The sequence below is a fragment of the Salarias fasciatus genome (genome assembly GCF_902148845.1).
Source record: "Salarias fasciatus chromosome 23 unlocalized genomic scaffold, fSalaFa1.1 super_scaffold_20, whole genome shotgun sequence".
In the NCBI taxonomy this organism is placed as follows: Eukaryota; Metazoa; Chordata; class Actinopteri; order Blenniiformes; family Blenniidae; genus Salarias; species Salarias fasciatus.
In genome coordinates, this window is record NW_021941230.1 from 14,863,865 (window position 1) to 14,886,199 (window position 22,335).

General features: G+C 53.5%; 4 protein-coding genes across 6 annotated transcripts; 1 reads left to right on the forward strand and 3 right to left on the reverse strand.

Moving 5' to 3' along the window:
* Positions 1–508: 508 nt before the first annotated feature.
* On the reverse strand, positions 509–8,824 carry LOC115383886 (copper-transporting ATPase 2-like). Its single transcript, XM_030086093.1, has 18 exons — positions 8,690–8,824; positions 7,061–7,454; positions 6,662–6,841; positions 6,427–6,590; positions 6,029–6,351; positions 5,772–5,955; positions 5,447–5,680; positions 4,587–4,678; positions 4,388–4,515; positions 4,142–4,296; positions 3,923–4,057; positions 3,650–3,844; positions 3,370–3,552; positions 2,952–3,288; positions 2,735–2,877; positions 2,462–2,665; positions 2,159–2,379; positions 509–2,085 (listed from the first exon to the last, which is right to left on the reverse strand). The coding sequence occupies exons 1-18, from the start codon at positions 8,822–8,824 to the stop codon at positions 1,905–1,907; spliced, it is 3,588 nt and encodes a 1,195-aa protein (XP_029941953.1). The 3' UTR covers positions 509–1,904.
* A 692-nt stretch (positions 8,825–9,516) lies between these two features.
* LOC115383952 (polycomb protein eed) lies at positions 9,517–13,069 on the reverse strand. 2 transcript variants are annotated; one of them, XM_030086174.1, is made up of 12 exons: positions 12,925–13,044; positions 11,910–12,062; positions 11,721–11,813; positions 11,567–11,632; positions 11,237–11,362; positions 11,065–11,146; positions 10,858–10,949; positions 10,620–10,753; positions 10,437–10,542; positions 10,188–10,346; positions 10,025–10,098; positions 9,819–9,945 (listed from the first exon to the last, which is right to left on the reverse strand). In XM_030086174.1, the coding sequence occupies exons 1-12, from the start codon at positions 13,042–13,044 to the stop codon at positions 9,819–9,821; spliced, it is 1,332 nt and encodes a 443-aa protein (XP_029942034.1). The 2 variants fall into 2 exon arrangements, with proteins under 2 accessions (XP_029942033.1, XP_029942034.1); XM_030086173.1 differs by having other exon boundaries at positions 9,517–9,945; positions 10,188–10,542; positions 12,925–13,069.
* Positions 13,070–14,224: 1,155 nt separating this feature from the next.
* LOC115383850 (periodic tryptophan protein 2 homolog) lies at positions 14,225–19,265 on the reverse strand. The gene is made up of 21 exons (XM_030086041.1): positions 19,120–19,265; positions 18,875–18,987; positions 18,645–18,739; positions 18,467–18,566; positions 18,233–18,376; positions 18,005–18,140; positions 17,716–17,927; positions 17,494–17,637; positions 17,234–17,304; positions 17,023–17,159; positions 16,726–16,874; positions 16,488–16,635; positions 16,119–16,269; positions 15,853–16,033; positions 15,600–15,747; positions 15,410–15,518; positions 15,252–15,317; positions 14,957–15,175; positions 14,716–14,866; positions 14,548–14,622; positions 14,225–14,440 (listed from the first exon to the last, which is right to left on the reverse strand). The coding sequence occupies exons 1-21, from the start codon at positions 19,135–19,137 to the stop codon at positions 14,278–14,280; spliced, it is 2,730 nt and encodes a 909-aa protein (XP_029941901.1). The 5' UTR covers positions 19,138–19,265; the 3' UTR covers positions 14,225–14,277.
* Positions 19,266–19,998: 733 nt separating this feature from the next.
* On the forward strand, positions 19,999–22,208 carry LOC115383859 (PI-PLC X domain-containing protein 1-like). 2 transcript variants are annotated; one of them, XM_030086054.1, is made up of 7 exons: positions 19,999–20,138; positions 20,224–20,360; positions 20,549–20,677; positions 20,829–20,984; positions 21,120–21,226; positions 21,314–21,384; positions 21,451–22,208. In XM_030086054.1, the coding sequence occupies exons 1-7, from the start codon at positions 20,021–20,023 to the stop codon at positions 21,738–21,740; spliced, it is 1,008 nt and encodes a 335-aa protein (XP_029941914.1). In that variant the 5' UTR covers positions 19,999–20,020; the 3' UTR covers positions 21,741–22,208. The 2 variants fall into 2 exon arrangements, with proteins under 2 accessions (XP_029941914.1, XP_029941915.1); XM_030086055.1 differs by having other exon boundaries at positions 20,552–20,677.
* Positions 22,209–22,335: the final 127 nt, after the last annotated feature.

Below are 22,335 nucleotides of genomic sequence, written 5' to 3' on the forward strand. Positions count from 1 at the left end.
AGACACAGACACACGCACACACGCACACACACACACGCTCCAACTAATCACATAACTTTCAAGAAAAGAGTACAATTAAATTATATGTAATTAGATTTTTAAAAGAAAAAAGAGGTTAGAGGAAACTTACAGTTGAGTCGACAAGCGGTTGAAACCGACTGCACACACACTCCCACCCACCAAATCATACACACATCAGCTCATCACATGACGGCATCTCCTGACAACACACACACACACACACACACACAGAATAAAAACAGTGGGCTCAGTGAGCCCGTCCAAAGGAAGTTAAACGAGTATAAAGCTGAACTAAAAGCTGACCAATAGAGGCTAAAAGACTTAAAACAAGCGAACGGTCGATTCAGAGTTGATTTAAAGGCCGAAACTACCTAAAGACACGTCAGAATTGGTGCAAAGCAAAAGTACAAACGGCTGAGGCTGAAAGGCGAGATTCACAGGCCGCTTTATTCGGTACACCTGTTCCAACCTCCCATCAGGACAAATATTTCAACAACAAAAACACAGCAAAAAAGAGCTGCTAAGGTTCAGAATGAGCACGAGAAAGATGAAGACAGAGGGTTTAAGTGACTCTGAACCTTTTCACAGCATGAAAGTATCCAGTGAGCAGCAGTTCTTTGGGACTTTGTTGACTCCAGAGGTCAAAGGTGAATGGACAGACTGGGTGGAGATGACAGAAACTCAATCAGCCACGAGCCAAAACCGAGGTGTGTGAGGAGACGAGCATCTGTGAAGACCACAGTGTGATCTGTCTAACTTTCTGCCTCCTGTTCGCTGGAAAGTCTATATTGCAGTTAAAATCCACTTTAAGACTAAACGAAGATTTGTTTCAGAGTGTAGAAAAACGATCTTGTTATATTGAGCTGCCTTAATTAATCCGACAGGAAGGAAAAATGCCCACAAATTGTTCTTCTTCGCTTAAGAAACAGCCTAAAACTAGTTAAAATGAGTTAACCGTAAACTAAAACTCTTCTGACAGTCCCTGGAGTCCCCTCCACAACAACTTCAACAAAAAGACCAGTTTCCAGACATTTCATTTCCTGGTATTTACATCTCGATGTGTGACTCGACTTCAGACTCATCGCTGCTTGTGTCTGACCACTGAGCAAAAACTATTCAACCATTTAATCCTAAAGTAAATAACATTCATATTTGGTGTTATAACTCTTGTTTGCAGCAACGGCCTGAAGCCGGAGACCCGTCGACACACCGAACTGCTGCGTTCTTCATTTGCGACGCCGCTCCAGGCCGCTCAGCGCAGCTCCTGACAGCTCTGGTTCGTTTTTGGGGGATTTTCCCTTCAGTCTCCTCTGGTCATGGTGAAATTCAGGTTCTTTCGGATTTAGGTCAGGCTGAACTTTCCACTTTCCGCCGCCCCCCTTTGCTTTTCGGGTCATTGTCCTGCTGCACGATAAACCCCTTCCTGATCAGTTTGGATGCATTTTCCCATAAATGGGACAAACCAAAACATTTCTGCAGACTTGAGAATTGATCCATCATCAATAAATATGAGCCCGCTCTAGAAGCAGGCCTGTTCCTGATCTTAAACCCAGACGCCTTTCTGAAACAACAAAAAACAAAGAAATCGGCCTTGTTGCGTACTTTTAAAACAGACTGACACACTAATCTGCAAACGTTCAGGTCCAGCAGCAGTCACACTCATTGTGCTGCAGCAGCTCCCCCTGGTGGCCACACGTGGACATACCGCCTCCAGAAGAACAGCGGATGGAGCATTTCTCCTTCACGCGGCCTTGATGAGTGTTTGTGTTCAATCCTTTGTTACAGTTCAGTGACGTTGTTCATGTATTTATGAAGACGGCGCGGCGTGTCGGGGTCTCCTCCACGCCGCTGCTTCCCTTTACTCCTCTCTCTGCCGGACGCTCCTAGCTGGGCGCCGAGGCAGCGGCGAGCTGGCCCAGAGGCCTCAGCGCCACGTCGCCGCCGGAGGCGGGGCCACTGTGGCGGGCGTCCACGCCGGGGTGCGTGCTGATCTGGGAGGAGCGGAGGCTCCTCATGTGGCCCCGAGCCCGCACCTGGTGGAGCTCCGCCGACGTCTTCTTATACCTGCAGCACAGCGGTTGACCTCAGAATGACCTCAGACAGCGACCTCTGAGCCCTGACGGCATCGCGGACTCACAGCTTCAGCAGCAACGACGACAGCACCACCGACACGGACGAGGCCGCCATGGCGGCCGAGCCCATCCACGGCTGCAGCACCAGGCCGGCGGGCATCAGCACGCCGGCGGCCACCGGGACCCCCAGCATGTTGTAGACGAGGGCCAGCAGGAAGTTGATGCGGATGCGGCGCACCGTCTTCTTGGACAGCTCGATGCTCGCCACCACGTCCAGCAGGTCGTTCTGCGGGCGGAGGGACCGGTGACGGAGGCGCCGAGGGGAGGGGACGCGCCGCGCCGGCCGGGTGCCGCGGGCGGAGACTCACCCGGATCAGCACGATGTCGGCCGCCTCGATGGCCACGTCCGTGCCCGTCCCGATGGCGATGCCGACGTCGGCGCGGGCCAGGGCGGGCGAGTCGTTGATGCCGTCCCCCACCATGGCGACGCGCAGACCGCGCTCCTGCAGCTCCTGCACCTTGGCCACTTTGTGGGACGGAAGCACCTCAGCGAACACCTTCCTGATCCCCACCTGCAGCACCCGCAGGTCAGCGGCCGGGCGCGGCGCGACGTGTGTGAACGAGAGTGCGCGGGCGGTTACCTGAGCGGCGATGGCCTTGGCCGTGCGCCGGTTGTCCCCGGTGATCATCACCACCTCGATGTTGAGGCTCTGCAGCGTGTGGACGGCCAGCGCAGACTCCGCCTTCACCGTGTCCGCCACGGCCAGCATGGCACACAGCACGCCTGCGCGCACACACACACACACGCTCAGCACAACACACACACACGGCAACAGACACTCCCGGTGAGACGCTGACCGTCGATGGCCACCAGTATGGCCGTCTGGCCCTTGGTTTCGTGGCTGGTCATGGCGGCGTCCACGTCGGCGCCGATGTGGTGCCCGTTCCTCCTCATCCACTCCCTGTTCCCGATCAGGACAGCGTAGCTTGCCGCGTCGGTGTCGGCCAGGGCCGCCCCGGGCTCCTCCGGGTTGGACAGCAGGCTGCTGTGGTCCGTGGTGGCCCCGGGCAACGGGAAGGCGCGGTCCTGGGGGCCGTGGAGCAGGTGCTCCAGTCCGGACACGGTGCAGCTGATGCCGCAGCCGGGCACCGCCTGGAAGTGTGAGCAGTAGCCCAGGGTGTCGGTGCCCAGCTCCTGCAGGGGGGGCGGGTTCAGGGCTCAGGGTTCAGGGTTCAGGGGGCGGCGGCAGCGGTGGTGGCGGCGGCGGCCCCTCACCTGTCGGCAGTGCCGCACCACCGCCGTGCCCAGCGGATGCTCGCTGCTGGCCTCCGCCGTGCCCACCACCGCCAGGATCTTCCTCAGGGGCATCCGGGCCACCTCCCACAGCACCAGCACCCGCGTGACCCGCGGCACGCCGTGGGTGATGGTCCCCGTCTTATCGAAGACCACCACGCCGATCTGGGAGCGCACACACACACACACACACACACGCGGTCACTCACAGTGAAACACGTACTGTTACCCTTTGTGTGTGTGTATGTGTGTGCAGCAGTGCCTTGTGGGCCATCTCCAGCGGCTCCCCTCCCTTGATGAGGATCCCGTTCTGCGCCCCCACCCCGGTGCCCACCATGACGGCGGTGGGCGTGGCCAGGCCCAGCGAGCAGGGGCAGGCGATGGAGAGCACGGTGATGGCGGCCTGGAAGGCGAAGCGGACCACCACCTCCGCCTGGGAGATGTTCTGGTTGTAGCCCTGCGGGGAGCGGTCAGCGCGTTAGCCTCTCCTGCTGGCGTGATACAAACCAAGGGGGGGCGTAGGCCGGAGACGCACCGGGAAGTTCTCCTTCACGATGTCGAAGTTGACGAAGCCGACGGCGAGCCAGGCGAGCAGCGTGAGCAGCGAGACGAGCACGATGAACGGCACGAAGTATCCGCTCAGTCTGTCCGCCAGCTGCTGGATGGGGGCCTGCGGGGGAGGGGAGGGGAAGAGGGGGGGTCCACTGAGCCAGGGGTCGGGTTCTGGTCACCGCAGCGCAGCGGCGAACCTTACCTTGGAGGTCTGCGCCTCCTCCACCAGCCGGACGATCTGCGACAGGGTGGTGTCCGCCCCCACGTGGGACGCCTCCACCAGCAGGGCGCCGTGGGCGTTGATGGAGCCGGCGATCACCAGGCTGCCCGCCTTCTTGCTGACCGGCATGGGCTCCCCTGCGGCAAGGCAAGGCACGCACGGCGCCGGCGGCTGAGTCCCGGCGGGGCGCGGGGACTCCGCCGCCGGCGCCGCCCGGCTCGGCTCTACCTGTGATCAGAGACTCGTCCGCCATGGAGCTGCCTTCGATCACCTTCCCGTCCACCGGGAACTTCCCCCCGGGGACCACCTTCACCACGTCCCCCCTCTGCACCAGCTCCACCGCCACCTGCTCCTCCCTGCAACACACACTCCTGCCTCAACAACCCCGCCCACACACACACACTGTAACACACACACACACACACACCTGACGATGCAGTGATCCTCCCCCAGCGTGACCACGGTGGCTTCAGTCGCCTGCAGCGACATCAGCTTGGCGAGAGCCTGCGAGGTTTTACTCTGAAAAACCAAAGACAAGAAAGGACCGGGAGAAGCTCAAACGCCGTTTTCCTTTTTTGTCTCCACAGAATTCATGAATGCATCTCAATTTTTGAGGAACTATTAAAAAGAAATAAAATAACTTTTGCTGTGATTTATGTTGTGGCTCGTCTCTGCCACTTGGGGGCAGTGTTGTTCTAATAAACTGTTAATTCAGTCTAATTTTGTGATTTTGGTTTTAAATGAAAGCTGCCAGAGTTAATCGCATTAATTAATGTAGGGATGGCTAAATATTTGTTTTTTTAATCGTGACACATTTTGTATTAATTTGTTCTAAATGATACTTTACTTTGAAAGAAAATCCAACCAGGTCAAAAAAGGAAATTCAACTTTATAACAGATTGTTGGGACTGATGAATGCTTTACACTATTCACCGAAAACTGCCTTCAAATGCAAAACATCATTTTAAAAAATTGAATCATTTGACAGCTCTGTTTTAGATGAATACGTTGAAGTACATTTTCATAAGAAATCATTTTGAAATCCTTTATTTGTTTGGGTATTTTAGTACTTGATTTAGATTTCTCTTTTTGCTACTTATTCTACATTTTCACTTGATTGTGAATTTAGAACTCAGCATTTATGAAAGTTTGAAAATGACGTGTTTAAATTTTGATTTCATTTCAACATTTTTCTTTTTCTATAACAATATAAATCTTATCGCTTCTCCGTTGATGAGTAGCTTGTTTAACAGAACACTGCAGCTCTCTGTGTTTTTATTCTCCCACCTTGGCCACGTGCTCCAGCCAGCGGCCCAGAGCGATGAAGACGAAGAGCATGGGCGGCGTGTCGAAGAAGGTGACGGGGCTCTGCGGCGCCCGCTCCGCCATGGCCACCAGCAGCACCACGCAGGAGTAGGCGTAGGCGATGGAGGTGGCCAACACGATGAGCACGTCCATGTTGGCCCGCCGGTGTCGGAGGGAGCGGAACGCCTGGATGTAGAAATATCGACCTCCGAAGATCTGAGCGGGGAAAACGCCGAGAACCGGAGGTCGTTCACTCCGAGGGAGAACATTAACCACACACACACACACACACACACACTGGGCTCACCTGCACCGGCGTGCAGAGCAGGAAGAAGGCCAGGTTGAGCGGCGAGAGCCCCGGCAGCAGGTTGTGCTCCTGGGACATGGCGCCCCCGTGCTGCTGGTGCCGGGCGTCCATCACCATCATGTAGATCATCAGCGCCATGACGGGCAGGCCGAAGACCAGGCTGAGCAGGAAGGAGTTCTTCCACCTGCGGCACAAAGAGCTCGGTCCGCCTCAACGTCCACCAACCTGAGCCCGCCCGACGCGCCTGGACCGGATACTTGCTGTCGGATCTCGTCCGTGTGGTCCAGGTTGCTCCTGCAGCCCGTCCTCTCCACGCTGGCATCGAACCCGAGGCCCTGGGGCGGGACGCAGCGGCGGGACGCCCCGTCAGCCGAGCGAAGGCAGTGAGGAGGAGGCTAGAAGACAGAGCGGCCTGTACCTGGACGATCCGGACGACGTCGCGGACCCCCAGCACCTCGGGGTCAAAGTGCACCTGGGCTTTGCCGGTCGCCAGGGAGACGGAGGCGGCGAGGACGCCGGCGGTGGCGGCGAGCCGCGACTGGACGGCGTGCACGCAGGAGGCGCCGGTCATGCCAGACACCTGCGGAGCGGCAGAGTCAGCCGGTTGCTGCCGGGCGGCGAGCGGGAGTGGGCGGAGCGGCGGGCGCGCACTCACCGTCACCTCCACCCGGCCCTGGGTCTGAGCACCGTCCTCCATCAGCGACGCGCCGAAGCCCAGGTCTGCGATGAGCTGCGCCACCGCCGCCGGCTGCAGCGCGCCCGGCTCGTACTTCACCTCCGCCTTCCCCGCCATCAGCGACACCAGCACCGACACCACCCCTGCAAGCCAGCGCCACGCCGTCACTCTCCGCCCAGACCACCGGACGCGCCCGCGCACGCGTCAAACGCACCCTGGTGTCGCAGCAGGTGCCTCTCGATGTTGGACACGCAGGAGGCGCAGGTCATCCCGGTGACCCGGATGAAGCACTTCTGCACTTTGGCTTGAGGGGAGGAGGCCGGCGACGCCGAGTCCGCAGGCTGAGAGGGGTCAGAGGTCACCGGCCGGGGGCCGTCCTCTCTCCTGGCGGACTCTGGCAGAGGAGAGAGCAGCAGGATGAACTGGTTCAGTCTGATCCAGGATCAGAGAGAACCTGAGGTTCAGTGGAGCCTCTGAACGCGTCTCTGCAGGCTGTTTGTGTCACGGAGGACCTGGACCCCGTCTGGAGCCCCTCTGAGTGGCTCTGGAGGGGGCACTTCACTGGTTTCCATGGAAACGGGGAGAGGCATGCACTCGAACCAGCGGCCCTCACCGTGGAGCGACGCGTCGAAGCCCATGTCCTCGATGGCGGCCCTCAGCAGCTCCGGGCCGGTCAGCCCGGGGTCGAAGGTGACGGTCCCCTTCTCCTCCTGCAGAGACACCCGGATGGAGCGGACCCCCTCCAGCTCCGAGATCCTCCCCTCGATGGAGCGGACGCACGAGCCGCAGGTCATCCCGCCGATCCACACCGTCACGGTGCGGCCGGGCGCCTCCGCTCCGCCCGTCTCCGCCCGGCCGTCCGGCGAGGCGAAGCCCGGGTCCTGGACCGGCTGCTCAGTGACCGCGACGGGCCGAAAGGCGTGAGGCGGGGGGCGGAGCTCGCTCTGGCTGCCGAACTCGTAGGCCGGGTTGTCGAAGCCGAACCTCCCGGCGCGCACGACGCTTTCCTGAGAACAGGAGGCGTCTCAGCTTCACAAACGGGATTCAAAAAGTGGCATTCACACTCGAAACACTGAAATCTCGGCTTTAAAAAGCGAGTTATTCCGTCTGAGCTTGAAGATTTTAACTTCTCAGGGAATCCAGCTGAGGCTCAGGTCTGGGTTTTCATCGCCTGGGAATCAGACATGTTGGCCGCTCACTGAGCCGACCGGGCCAGAGCTCTGACAGGAGGATCAGGATACACTCGCACCGTCGTGTAAAAAAAAAAACCTCATGACCTCCATAAGCTTCCCGGCATGACTCGGCTTAAATTCGGTTTTCGGGGGCACTGAGGCGAAAAGTCAACGAGAAGAAGTCTGGATTTCCCGCGCACGGCCGCGTGCCGTCAGGGACTGAACGCAGGAGCACGGAACTCAAGGACGACCTGGAGCAGAGGTCAGCACACAGTATCAGTTTGAAAAAGAAAAGACAAACTTCACAGTGACCTCCAGAAGGAAGAGAGGACACCTTATTCACATTTTTAACCATTTTAATAGCATGTTGAACCATTTAGGGGTTTCTGGACAATTTCAGCCATCTTACCCTGTTTTGACATAATTGTCCTTTTTCTGTCCAGTTACTCGGAGTATTCAGGTTATTTATAATTAGTACTGGAGTGCCAGTAAAATAAAACAGCCCTGAAACGTTCATACCTGAACTGCAGTCATGAGACGTTTACTGTAATCATTAAAAAAAAAAAAGCAATTAAGCAGAATAATCTGTGACAAAAGCACTGAAATCCAAATTCAGGCAAATAATTTGAAAAAAAAAAAAAGAAAACCTCAGTGAAATTATATGTAATCACATTACTGTAGTGAAGTATAATTCTGAAAATATTTCAAGCAGTGTGTAACAGTTGAATAGAAATTAAACCATGCAATCTGCTCCATTACTTTTGAAGATAACACTAATTACTGCAATGATTCTTTTTTCTCAGCCCTTTTGGTCTTTTGGTTGCACAAATGGGCCAATCACGAAATAATTGAAGGATCGACCGATTGGGCGGCGCTAATAATGGATCATTGATCAGAGCCTGGATTGAGCCACAGATAATATTAACTCCAGGTGAAACACCGACATGCCGCACAGCCGCAGGCCCGCTTGTATCGGCGAAACGCGCAGCGCGCAAATAACCGATCCGTTATTTGCGCAATGAGCAGAAGACACGCAGCGCCTTCCTTTTTTTTTTCTTTTTTAACCCTACCTCCACCTGGACCGGACCCGCCTCCACCTGTCGCGCGGCCGCTCTCCGGTCCACCGGGCGGATCTGCTCCCGGGCGGCGGGCGCAGGGTCCGGCGGGGGCGCGGAGGGGGTCCCGGGGGCCGCGGCGGGGAACATGTCGCTGCTGCTGCTGCTGCTGCTGCTGCGGTGGAGGAGGTGGAGGAGTCCGGAGGAGTCCGGGGCGACCGGGGGGAAAGTCCGCGCGAGGCGGGAGATAAGAGGGGGTGACGTCACACGACGAGCGCCGCTCTCCGGACGCACGTGCCCGGAGAAACGCCCCCTTCGGTACAAAACAGCGAAACTCCACAAAACACAGCGAAACCACGCTCACTAAAGTTTAAAACAGGCACAAAAAAATGTAATTAAAGCTGCGGATGAAGTTTGATCAGCATAAAACAGCGTGTGAAGACAGAGATGGACGATTGACCAAAGTGCAATATGTTTACATCCGGCTGTAAATCACCACGATAACCTCAGTGAGGGAAGAGGACACTGAGGAGGAATTCCTGTCAAAACCATTACCATAGTCCAAAAGGAGGAGCTAAAAAAAACAAACAAATCCATTTCCTGCCTCACCCTCTTCTTGTGACTATCAATTTAAGTTTATTTTCCCTCATGCCACTCAGGCGCAGGCTCAGTGGAGGAATTTCAAGATAACACACAAAATGTAAACAATGTGGATCCCGAAGCTGACCCTTGTTGTGCAGAATTAACATTCAGAAGGCACCAGGATGATCCATCAGCACACGCGACAGTCGAGACTTCAGGGAGAAAATAAAATCTGGAGCTCATATTTATAAAAACTGGTTTTATTGAGCGAACTCACGGAGGACACTGACATACAATAAACCTGTGGGCGGTGGGGAGGGAGGGGCTTCAGCGTGGAGAGAGGGTGGGGGGGGGGGTTCGAGTGATAGAAAAGGCTGCAGAGAGAAGAGGAAGGCACACGACTCATCTGAAAGAACAGACGCCACTTTCGCTCGTTACGAAACACAACAGCGAGACACGCATTCACTTCGCCACATCGGAATGGGAAGGTCTTCCGCAGTGGTTCTCCGTCCAGCAGGAGGGGGGCAGCAGGGGAGGGCTGAGAAGGAGGGTGGGGGGGGCTTCAGCGCTGCCTGTCCCAGCGCCAGATGGAGGCGTCGTCACACACCGCGATTAAAATACTGCTGTCGCGACTGAAACTGGTCTGTCTGATGGCGGAGGTGCATTTGGGGAGCGTCAGGGTGGTGCACCTGAGGAGGAGGAGTGGGGGGGGGGAGACTTAGTGGCAAAGCCAAAAGATCTGAGGAGAACGCAAACGCTGTCACTCACTTGGCTTTATGTGGATCCTCCACCTCCAGGTCCCACACGTAGAGCTTCCCCACCTGGTTCCCCAGAGCGAGCATCTGTGGACGATCAGCAGAGTGAGAGAGCGCTCCTCCGACTCGCTGCACTCTCAGTCCATGGAGTGGAAATGGTAAAAAAAAAAGAGAACCTTCTGCCAGAAGTCCATGGAGAAGCGCATGTACCAGATGTCACACTGGCTGTAGTCGAAGCGTCCCAGGATGGTCACGTTGGACTCGTTGGCTTTAATGTGGTCGATGTCGTCCTCCATCTTTCCCGGTTTCCAGCAGACGATGGCGTTCTCGCACGACTGGAAGCAACAAAATCGCCCTTCAGGGTCACGCCAACGTTCAGGACAGCAGGGACAGTGCGGCTCACCGTCAGTGAGACGTTCACCGACCTTGGACAGGATGAGATCTCCGAGCCAGCGCACGCAGTCCACATAGTTCCTGTGAATGTCTCGCGTGGAGAAGTCAGGAAAGTGGATCTTCTGAGACACGAACGGCCTGAAAGACCAAGTGGGCCGAGGAGAAGGTTTAGAGGGAGGCCCGTGGAAGCGTCGGGAGGTCTGCGGGGGCCTGACCTGTTCGTCTTGGACGGGTTGTACTCGTAGGAGCCTCTGATGGCTCGCTGCATCCTCTCGGAGTTGATCCGCCACAGTTTGAGGGAGTGGTCCATCCCGCAGGACATGATCTTCTCACCAAGCAGGTCGAAATCCTGAAAACAAACGGCTGGAGTCACCGAGGAGAAACCTCCAAAACGCGACACCGATCTGAACTCGGTCCTGCTCCTGCACCGACACAACGCCTGGAGACACTCACGGCACTCAGCACTTCGTCTCGGTGACCCTCCACTCCTCCAAATATGGCCACTAAAGTGTCTGTCTGGATGTTCCACAGTCGCAGAGCGTGATCTGAGAACGCAGAGGAGCATTTACACCGCTGCTCAGCAGCACAGAGTCAAACACTTCAGTGAAATCCGTTTTCACCGACGGCCCCTGAAGGCAGCGTGCGTCGTCAGGCGTTCACCTTTGCTCACAGACAGCAGCAGGTTGGGATCCCGCGGGTGAAACTTGAGCTCATTGATGGCGTTGCCGTGACCTACGTAATGCTAACAGACAACAGGAAAAAAAAGCATTCGATCATCTCACTCTGCAGGATCAGCCGTGCCGCTGCAGCCAGCGCTCCGCCACGCCCTCACCTTGATGCACTGCATGCTGACGTGGTTGATGACCCGGATGATGCCGCGGGAGCCGGCCACGGCCAGCAGGGGGTGGCTGGTGTTGGTGTCGTAGGTCCAGGCGCAGGTGTAGAAGTTCTCCTCGGCCTTTCACACACACGCACTCCAGTTAAAGAAACACCGTCAGGAGTCACAGCTGCTGCAGGCGAAGCAGCCTCAGCCGGATTAAAGACGTCATTCTGGCTCCAGCAACTGATTAACCACACAAAACGACACCAGAGTCTGTGTTTCTATCATTTTTCAGGTTAAAAAAAACGTAATGGAGTAACGTGTGTTGAAGAGGAAGGATACGTCAGCGTCCACGTACGACTGCAGTAATCTGATTTCTCCCTGAGAGTGACACTCATACAGAGTCACCTGCAAGAGGAGGAGACACACACTGCTCAGAACCACATACACAACGACAGAGACAGACACACACACACCAAGCTGGGCGGACACTGACCCGGTTACTTCCAACTGTAGCGAACACCAGCGGGTCTCCTTCCTTACTGTGCCAGTTAAACTGGACCCCAAACAGAGGCTGTCCGTGGTCCTCCTGAGACACACACACACACACACACACACAGTTCAACGACATACCTCACACACACACACACAGCCTAATAACAAACTGCACATCGCACACACTGACCCGCAGGCTGTTGACACACTTGAAGGAGTATCTGCACTTCTTGGACTTCCACTTGCCCTTGCCCCAGCTCTTCCTGCCGGGGGCATTAGCGGTGTTGGTGGGCGTGTCGGGCCGCTCGGCATTATTGCCGCTCTCCACGCTGACGGCGTCATCCTGGGAAAGACAGGCGGAGCTCCGTTTATACCTTCATCATCACATTAAAACCACATTAACGAGAGAAACCTCTTTCAAACAAAAGATCGTTTCCTCAGAATTAAAGTCCACTCGTGTTTATGTTTGAAAAAGTAAACCTTGATATTGTATTTGCATGAAAATGAGCCACAAAATAACAACAAATGACAGAATCAAGAAGGAATCACAGCAAGATCCTGCAAATTATCTAACATAAACTACATAGGAAAACCAAGGAAATAAATCAGATAAAACTTTTCAGCCAAATTTAAAAAAAAAAAATTAAAACAAACACAAAATGAAATAAAAACTGCAATACCCTGCAGTTTAAAACTCAATTACACCAAAAAGTAATTCAAAAGTTTGGCATTTTTCTAGAAATTATAGTAACAATGAAATTGGTCCCAATATTGATGAAACGAATGAACTTGAATGTTTGAATGTGGAGAAGCTTGAAACTGAACCCTTGGAAAGTCCAGATTATGGGTGGATCATCACTCTGGGTGCAGTGCGGGCCTGTTTAGAGATCCTCAGCAGCATTTTCACGATATAAAGTGGATTAAATCAAATGATTCAGTTTCAGTGTTTATAGTTGGAAAATAACACGAAGCTGCAGCTGAACAGTTTAATTCACATCTTCTCCGAGGAGGTTAAACACACGAATGCAGCACTTCATAATAAAAAAAATAATGTCTCCTATATTTACGACACTTTAAACAATTGTGAACTTGAGAATGCTCAAAGCTAAGCCCTTTAGCCACCCGGCTCCTTTAGCACGCAGCTCGGCGCTCGTGCACGCCGTCGCCATGGAAACATGGCGGCGGCGGACTCGCGGCGGACTCACGTTTTCGTCTCCGGATAAGTCCGGGTTGCTGTTCTCGTCGCTGCTGAGTTTCTGTTTCTTTGCCGGAGCTTCTTTTGCAGCTCGGGACGGGGACTCGGACATGTTCTTATTTTCCCTCATTTTGACCCGAACTCCTCCTCTTCCGCTTCCGCCTCTCCCCCGCAAGTGTTTCTGGGAAGTCGTGTACCGATATTTAGTAAAACTACAATTTTAATTTTGCATGATGCTGAATAAAAAAAAGAGGACAGAAAACATCAGAAATGCAAATATTTGGGAACATTATATTAAAAAAAATATAATTTGTTTTCATATATCTCCATATTTTGCTCAGTTTTTCAGTTTGATTTTTGCTGAAAATAAAAACACAGAATTAAAGAACATATCAGACTCCTAAACTAAAAATATGTCTGACTAAAATAAACTAAAATCTTGATACTAAAAACTGCTTAAATGTTTGAAATAAGTGTAAGCAATGGTGGATGGAAGGTTGAAAAAGCAGACTTTCCAACTGGTATTCGCTGGTTTGGTCCGTTGAGCCATGCCCCTTGGCTCACCGGCTCCATGGATCCTGTCATGGCAGCTTACTGCTCTGAGTAACAGGATGGGACTAATGTAGATAGCTAAAGAATGAATTCCCCTCTGGAATTAATGCCACGTGTTTGTATTTTGATAAGCACTGCCTAAAAATTAACACTCATAAATGTATTCCTTTAGTTAACAGTCGTCAAACCTCACTGATGCAAAAGGTTTGAGGGCTGAAACACCAGCTGGGTCTTTGTGTGCGAGTTTGCATAATCTGGCCACATGTGCATGGATTTCCTTCCACTGTCTCAAAAACAGGCATGCTCATATACTGTTATACTTAATTGCCCCTTGGCGTGATTGTGTGTATCGAAGTGTCTCTACCTTCGCCAACAGTTCGGTGCACTGAGCTCCAGCGTCCTGCAACCGTGCACAGGACTGAGCAGCGTGCAGCAATGAGAAGACGGGTGTACAAAACATGTATCGGTTACTTTAATGTAATTATCAAAACAATCTTTATGTGGTGTTTCTACATAACATGCTAAAACTAATGTCAAACAAAAAGATCTAAAGTAATATGAGCTAAAACAAAAGGATAAGGCTGAAACGATACTGACAACACAAACAAGATTAAAGGGAAAAGTCAAGATGTTTGAATGAAATTATGAGTGAATGTCTCACTGAGAATCTCTGATCTCCTGGTTTTCACCTGTAATCCTCATTTTGTCACATTAAACTGATTTTAACTAAACTGAATGGAAGAAAACAACAAATCAGACACTTTTACATAAAAATTTATTAAGAAACAACTTTACAAAATATCGAAGACATCTAGAGCGTCATGTCTTCCACAGACACTTCACTCATCTCCTCAGACAGCCCTTCATCTTTATCTTCCTCCTCCTCCTCCTCGTCCTCCTCGGCGCCACGCTTCACTCCTCTCTGCTTGGAGAGGGCGACGGCGTACCGGATGTTGTACATGTTGAAGTCGCAGCTGTGCGCACACACACACACACACACAGAACACACACACAGACAGGGTCAGTGAAGCTGGTGCTGAAGGCAGCGTGCGATTGGACAGATTCGGTGAGCGACACGTACAGTTTGGACAGACCGTCGACGTGTCTCTGGATGCTCCTCTGCAGCGCCTGCAGCGTGGGCAGCATGGCCACCGACCTGCGCACACAGGGAGGGTCAGTGTGTGTGTGTGTGTGTGTGTGTGTGTGTGTGTGTGTGTGTGTGTGTGTGTGGCGTGCACGGCGGCCTCACCTGTTCTTCAGCTTGTGCCCGTGCAGCATGAGGAGGCTCTGAGCCCACGTCAGGTAGAACTGCAGGTGAGCCGACGAGTCCAGACAGGACGCCACGAAACCCAGCAGCTTCTCCACGTACACGTCAGGAAGAGAGCTGCACACCACCCGGACTGCAACACACACACACACACACACACACACAGTCAGTTGTGCCCCAGTGTGTGTACTCGGGTGTGTGTGTGTGAGAGTGTGTGTCTCACTCTGCTGGTGCGGCACCGCCTCCAGCACCTCCTGCTTCAGGAGCTTCTCGTTGAGCCGGAAGGACATGACGATGGCGGCCGTCCACTCCTGCAGCTGCAGCTGTCTGCGCACGCCGGCCGGGGTCACGTCCAGGTCAAGGTCGTAGGGGTCGAAGAGCAGCGAGCTGTCCAGCGAGTAGATCAGCAGACCCTCGGTGGACGCCGCCGCAAAGCTGCGCCCTGAGAGGAGGCGGAGGGGGGAGGGGTTAGCGACCGGCGCCGCCACGGTCCGCAGCCCCACCGGGAACCGACCCACCTGTCGGGGAGAAGCGCAGCGAGCTGACTCTGATCTCCGGCTTGAAGTGGCGGGAACTCATGTCGCCTGTGAGGACACGCGGAGGGAGAAGGAAGCCCGGCGTGACGGAGTGAAGGACGCGGCGGCAGCAGCAGCTCGCCGCTCGCCGAGCCCCCTACCTTTGCGGACCCCGGGGAGGCTGATGTCCACGCCCCCCTCCTCCCCCGCCCCTTCATCCACCAGCGCCAGGCTGCCCCACTCCGTCATCTTCCTCCGGTCCAGGAACTCCTGCAGCCAGACGGCATGTCCACCACATTAAACCAGAACCAGATTCACGTCATTCTGCGCAGCGGGAGCCGCCGCCGGTACCTCCATGGCGTCGAACGACAGGTTGCAGGAGATTTCAAACTTCTTGAGGAGCATCTGCTCCTTCACGTTGTAGATACAAACGAACTTGGACTGACCCCCGGCCAGCACCGACTCCCCATCGGCCGAGTAACACAGAGAGGTGAAGGACCTGCGAGGAGGAGGAGGAGGAGGAGGAGGACGAGGAGGAGGAGGTGAACCCAGGGTCTGGATCGCAAACTGGCTTCACGGACAGACGGAGGCCCCGCCCACTCACTTCCCCTTGGCGAGCTGCTTGGCGGTGATCTTGTCCGTCTCCTTGCGGCCCGTCTGCAGGTCGTGGCGCCCGGACACGGACCCGGTCTGCGCGGCGCTCTGCGGGTTCCAGAAGGAGATCTCTCCGTTCAGCGTGGCCACCGCCAGCTCCAGGCCGTCGGGCCGGTACGCCACCGCCAGGCCTGAGGAGGAACGGCGGCCCACCGTGAGACGCCGCAGGGGAAGAAGGGGGGGGGGGGGGGGCGATGCTACGGAGGCGGGGCTTACCGTCGGCGCTCAGAGCGAGGGTCTCTTTGACCTGCCAGCTGTCCTTCATGTCCCACAGCCGCACGGTGCGGTCCCACGACACGCTGGCCAGGACCGACTGGACCGGGCTGAAGCTCAGACCACTGACCGGACCCTCGTGACCCCCCAGGACCTGCACAGCAAGGGGGCGGAGTCAGTCTGACACCCCTCCATCACCCAGTCACCTATCTCATCGTCTGGTTGGGTAATTACATAATATTCTGTATTTTTAAAGATAAATAAGGCTGTTGCTGTATTTGAAATGATAGTTTTATTTGTGTGAAGCTCAGATCGGATCTTTAAGGACTGAAATCAACATTTCCTCCATCTCAGGGTGTGTGAGGGCCGTACCTCCAGCAGACGGCCCGTCTGCATGGACCAGAGAAAGATCTGGAAGGAGTCCTGAGCTCCGGCGCTCACCAGCTCTCCGCTGGCATCTACAGCCAGGGAGGAGAACTGCACGGAGCGGGGAGACGTGAACGTCCGGAAGTTCCTGTACCTGCGCTCACACACGCAGACACACACTATTTAAAGACATCACGACGCACCACGTGTCAGACGGCGGCCCGTCTGTCTCTGTCCGTCTCACCTGTGCAGGTCGAAGGCGCGCACCGTGCCGTCAAGGGAGGCGCTGAGGATGACGAAGCCGCTGGAGGTGAAGGTGATGCCGGTGATGGAGCTGCTGTGTTCGGTGAAGGTGACGAAGCAGAGTCCGCTGTGTGTGTTCCACACCTTCACCTGCACACAGCACGACACGGGGGAGCGGGGGGGGGTCACAGCTGCACTTCACCTCCCCACACACACACACACACACACACACACACACACACACACACACACACACACACACACACACACACACACACACTGCAGTAGAGGGACTCACTTTGCCGTCGTCTCCTCCTGTGGCGATGTACTGTCCGTCCGGCGAGTACGCCAGCGTCGCCATGTTGTTGAAGTGTCCCTGCTGCTTGAAGACGTACGATTCGCTCTGCCACTCCCACACCAGCAGCTGCCCCATCCCTGAAACAGCCCCCGCCATTAGCATGCTGGATGTATTAGCCTTCACGGTTGTAATAGGAATCAACGTTTCTTACGCGAGCAGCCAAAGCCGATCCAGTCCCCGGAGGAGTTTATTGCTATAGACGAAATCCTCTGATCCGCAATACTGCGAAGACAAACACATACATGTCAGTCCAAAGCAATACAGTTGAGATGTGTAAACAACGGTGTCGTCTTCATAAAGCTTCACACACTGCAGGAGAGAGAAGCCGTGATCCGAGCACTGAACCCCGAGGAACACCCGTCAGCTGCTCGGCTCTGGCTGAGGCGGAGGAACAGCGTCAGGCGGTCTCACCTCAGAGAGTGGATCAGATTAAACTCGGGGAGTTCGTGCAGGTGGAAGACCCCAGACTCGAACCCGGTAACCAGGAGGTGTGTCTGTTTGTGAAAGGTGGCGGCGGTCAGCTTGTTAAAGTCTCCCTCTTTGTTGAAGAAGTGTCTGGAGGAGCAGAAGTGAGAGCATGTGAGAACAGGAAGACGGAGACAGAGTGACGAACGAGGCTCTGAGCCGTCTCACTTGCTCCTCTGTCGGTATCGGACGTTCTTCTCTTTCTTGTCCTTCTGGGATTCCACTTTCCCTCTGATCACCTCCCCCTCGCCTCTCTCCTCCTCCTCCTCATCTTCCTCCTGTGCCGAGGCTTTCTGTTCTTTCCTGCTGAGGAAGAGGCCGTCCAGCCCCGTGTCGCTCTCCCACACACACAGCGTCCCGTCCTGACTCACTGTGTACAGCTGAAAACACACAGTCACACACTCGTCTCTCACCGAGCTCTCATCCTGAAATCCATCGTGGCGGGAAGCAAACCTACGTCCAGACTGTCCTTCTCGAAGAAGCAGCCCACCATCACGTCCTTGTGCCCCCCCAGGGAGTAGTAGATGAGGTTCACCCAGCGCTCTGCTCCAAACACCCAGGAGGACATGTCCTTGCTGCCCACCACGAAACACCTGAGGAGACATCAACACTCCGTCTACTGTCTGTAATAACAAACATCTGAGGACACAAGAGGAGGGAGGAGGAAGAGGAGCAAGGTCTTTACTTGGAGTCGTCGGTCCAGTCGATACAGGTGGTCTCATCGTACGGCCCGTAGTAACTCTTATCCAGCACGAAGGCGTTGAAGTTGCGTCGTTTTCCTGGAGCGTGGTACATCAGGGCGACGTTCTCCTTGGTCACCACAAACCTCCTGAGGAGCACAGACACACTCCGGCATCAGCAACACACACCTTCATACTGTCGTCAGGGCAACACGCGGGAACACCAGCTGACTGCTTACCTGCCGTCAGGCGAGAACGACACGCTGTGTACGGCTCTGTGGAAGTGGAAGTGGTGGAGGACGGCTCGAGTGACCAGGCTGACCAGCAGGGCCGCTCCGTCTGGACCACACACACGCAAATAAATCAATACACTGAATGTTCACAGACAGCAAGAGGACAGTGTGGAGACTGTCGGACCTTCATCCACCACCACAGCAACATTCCCGTCAGGCGAAACTCCCACACAGCTGATGTTCTTTGAGGTGGCGATGGGTAACGTCTCTGAGGTGTTACTGCGGCACATTCAAAACATGTTTGCATCAGCAAGTAATCAGAATAGTTTACTCAGAAATACCACTCTGCAGGAAAACACACACACACACACACACACACACACACACACACACACACAGCTGATCTGAACTCACTTCTTCAGGTTGAACACTGACAGTCTGTTTCCCACTGGGCTGATCACACTGTTCCCATCTGGGGAGAAACTCAGGTTCCCCTGACGATACACCGCTCCTAAAAGGTTTGAGAACTGCAGGAGGAGGAAAGCAAAAGGTTGATACAATGATTATCACCATTCATTAGCACTCAGAGCAGTCCATGCTAACAGATGCTAACAGTTAGCTCAGACTGTATGAGCCTCCTTCTCTGTCAGCGGACTTACTTTATAAGCGAACTTCATCTTTGCCCTCTAACCGTGAACCTCGGGGCATCTAATCTACACTTACTGCCCCCGATCTGCCGCTCACGACTCTATCGCCACCCCACGAGCTCCTTCTGCCTCTTCCACACGTGTTTTGTTGACATGCGACAGTTCCGGTTTGAAGGGAGTAGGAATGTGTCGTAATGACCCCTGGCGGTGTGAAGGCCTCATTACACCTCCGATGTCCGGTCAGCGACGGACCGAAACATTCCTTGGTACCAAGCTTATTTCCAAGTAAATATTAGAACATATCTGGGATTTAAAAAAAAAAAAAAATATATATATATATATTTTAAACCTTAAACACATTGTCAACAAGACATCACTACAAACTGGAATCAGTGAAAAAAACATTTTTTTTTTATATGAACAGCAGAAGTACAAGAATGAAAAAAGGAAAATGAAATAAAGTTACATGGTTTACAGAATTTCAGTAAAGTATAGATTCAGGCTGTTTTGAATGGTTAGAAGAGTGTTTGAAAAAATGCATAAATATGCCCTTTTAATGTGCAACGATGAAGAGAATAATTTGACATCACGAATGAGGGCAATAGAATTTCTTTTAGCATCAAATAGTACAAAACAAGACATTACCCCCCCCCCCCCCCCCCCCCCAAAAAAAAAAAAACAAAAAAAACCACACACACAACTGGGATTTAAATCACCAGAACTTTCTCGGCATTCAAGACAAAAGCTAAATTTTACATCAACGTATTTTTACATCTATGTACATCAGTTAAGTTTTCAGGAAAATATATTATTTATATTTGTTTTGTTTAAGTTTTAAAAGTTTTCCTAACTTCTCCTTTTCTTCTCTGATGACGTATTTCCACCCGGAAGTGTTTGTAAACAAACCGAAGGGATGTCGGGCTGGAACCCGGACCGGGATTCGGACCTGGACCCGGGATGGAATGTGGACTGGATGTCTCGTCTGCCGCCGCGGCTGCACGACGTCCCGCTGTGGGAGCTCGCTATCCCGGGTAAGAAGCGGTGCAGGCCGAATCCAAACCGGATCCGGACTGGACCGAACCGGACCGGACTCACGGACACCGCGTCTCCCCGCAGGGAGCCATGACAGCATGTCCTTCTGCCTGGACGCGTCCTCCCCGCTGCTGCCGTCCCAGCCCTGCATCCTCACCCTCTGCGACCGTGTCCTGCCCCGCTGCACGCGGACATGCGTCTTCCGCTGGGCCACCACGCAGGTGCGGCCCCCCAAGACCCACCCCTACCCCACACCCCGCCGCCGCCTGTACATGATTAATAAAAGAAGTACACTAAAAAAAAAAAAACATCTCCTAAATAACCTCAAACACTTTACTTAAGTATATTTATTTAAAAAAAAATTATTTGATTGGAAGTCTTTGAAGATTGTTTCTTGTTTGTTTGTCAGCAGCAGTCGGTGCTCAGTCAGCAGTGTGATCTGGGCGTTCGGTTCTTGGACCTGCGCGTGGCCAAGAAGCCCAAAGCGGGAGGAGACCTGTACTTCGCTCACGGTCTGTACACAAAGCTTCGAGTCAAGGTGAGAGAGACCGCCTGGCAGCACAGCTCCCGCCTCCCTCTGTTACTGTGTGTAACAGCGTGTGTGTGTGTGTGTGTGTGTGTGTGTGTGTGTGTGTGTGTGTGTGTGTGTGTGTGTGTGTGTGTGTGTGTGTGTGTGTGTGTGTGTGTAGGAGACTCTGCAGGAACTCTCCTGTTGGCTCGACCTTCATCCCTCCGAAGTCTTCATCATTGCATTCTCTCACTTCGAATCTCTGACTGATGAAGACCACACACACTTGATGAATTTAATCACCTCTCTGTTCACACACAAACTGGTCTACTCCAAGGTACACACACACACACACACACACACACACACACACACGCTATTGAAGTTTTTCTTTTACATTTGGAAACCATGTCGAATGATATTTCCTGGATGACAATGACAAACGCAGTTCTTCTGCTTCCTTTGAGAACAGGAAATTCCCACCCTGCGCTCCTGTTGGGTCAGAGGTCAGCAGCTTGTCGTGTCCTACGACAGAGAGCAGGAGCAGCATCCTGAGCTGTGGCCAGGAATTCCGTACTGGTGCGTGAACGGTTTAGGACAGCCTCATTCCTGAATCCCACTGAGAGCCGTGAACCTTCTCCTGTAAAGCGATGTCCACTGCCGCAGGTACGCCGACAGCCCCGATCCTCTGGAGGTGGTCTCCTACTTGGAGGAGCGGCAGCGCGAAGGACGACCAGGTGCTCAGATACTCACAGTTTACTCTTACCCTGACGCCTGAAAAGCAACCTTCCGTCTTTCTGCAGCTGGTTTCTACGTGTGCGGTCTGAACCTAACCGAGGACGCCGCGTGCGTGCTGCTGCACCCGCTGGACGACCTGAGGAAGATGACGGTGAAGGCGGCGGCGCCGCTGCTGCGCTGGGCGGCGGCACAGCGCGCCGGCCCCGGGGCCGCCGCCGTCAACATCATCTGCTGCGACTTCGTGGGCCTCATCGCCGACTTCTGTTCGCGCGTCATCGCCCTCAACTACAAACCACTGCTGGCCGTTACCATGGCAACGCTGCTGCACACACAAGGCGCTCTAACGATATCCTGAACGTCCTCATTTAAACGGACTTTTCATTTAAAGTGTTTATGTTTTAAGATGTTATCGTCGTTCATCTTCTGGGGCCAAGATTTCAAGTTAAAACCAAAAAAAAAGTCTGTAAAAAACATGAACAACACCAATCATAATAACAAATAATAAGGCAGCTTAATTTGAAATAAATGACTTTAAATGATGAAACGTGAGCCAAGAGGTTTTCTTCCACACAATATTTATTTACTGGGCGTGACACAGATTTTGGGGCCCCTGAAGGCAGCTGGCGTCAGGTGAAGTAGGAAAAAAAAAACTTTCTAATAAATATTCCTTTAGTGTTTGCTCATAAAAAAAAAAAATCATGTGAACATGTCATCCTTCATCACACACTCAATCAGATGTGCAGCAGATGACGTGAAGTTATAAAATACTTTTCACAAGGTTTATGTTTTTGAACATGACATTAAACAGTTTAACAAAAGAATATGAGCGTCAGATGTTGGTCACTATGCAGAAATGACAATTATTTAAAGATGCAGTGCACTAATTATAACAAATACCAGCTGTGTGCATCAGGGGGTGAGTCAATGTTGAAGCGATCGGGTGTGACTGT

Excerpts from the sequence above, each read along its gene's own strand:
- LOC115383886 (XM_030086093.1), bottom strand. The coding sequence starts at position 8,824 with ATGTTCCCCGCCGCGGCCCCCGGGACCCCCTCCGCGCCCCCGCCGGAC. Across the intron at positions 4,679-5,446 it reads GGCTGGAGCACGTGGCCAAG|AGTAAAACCTCGCAGGCTCT; the intron begins GTGGGAGAATAA and ends TTGGTTTTTCAG. Across the intron at positions 3,289-3,369 it reads TGGTGCGGCACTGCCGACAG|GAGCTGGGCACCGACACCCT; the intron begins GTGAGGGGCCGC and ends CCCCCCCTGCAG.
- LOC115383952 (XM_030086173.1), bottom strand. The coding sequence starts at position 13,044 with ATGAGGGAAAATAAGAACATGTCCGAGTCCCCGTCCCGAGCTGCAAAA. Across the intron at positions 11,363-11,566 it reads AGTCGTACGTGGACGCTGAC|GCCGAGGAGAACTTCTACAC; the intron begins GTATCCTTCCTC and ends TGTGTGTGAAAG. Across the intron at positions 9,946-10,024 it reads GAGGATCCACATAAAGCCAA|GTGCACCACCCTGACGCTCC; the intron begins GTGAGTGACAGC and ends CCTCCTCCTCAG.
- LOC115383850 (XM_030086041.1), bottom strand. Across the intron at positions 15,176-15,251 it reads GCTGCGCTTCTCCCCGACAG|GGCGCAGCTTTGCGGCGGCG; the intron begins GTGGGTCGGTTC and ends GCCTCCTCTCAG. Across the intron at positions 14,623-14,715 it reads GGGCACAAGCTGAAGAACAG|GTCGGTGGCCATGCTGCCCA; the intron begins GTGAGGCCGCCG and ends CTGTGTGCGCAG.
- LOC115383859 (XM_030086054.1), top strand. The coding sequence starts at position 20,021 with ATGTCGGGCTGGAACCCGGACCGGGATTCGGACCTGGACCCGGGATGG. Across the intron at positions 20,985-21,119 it reads ACAAACTGGTCTACTCCAAG|GAAATTCCCACCCTGCGCTC; the intron begins GTACACACACAC and ends CTTTGAGAACAG. Across the intron at positions 21,385-21,450 it reads GCAGCGCGAAGGACGACCAG|CTGGTTTCTACGTGTGCGGT; the intron begins GTGCTCAGATAC and ends GTCTTTCTGCAG.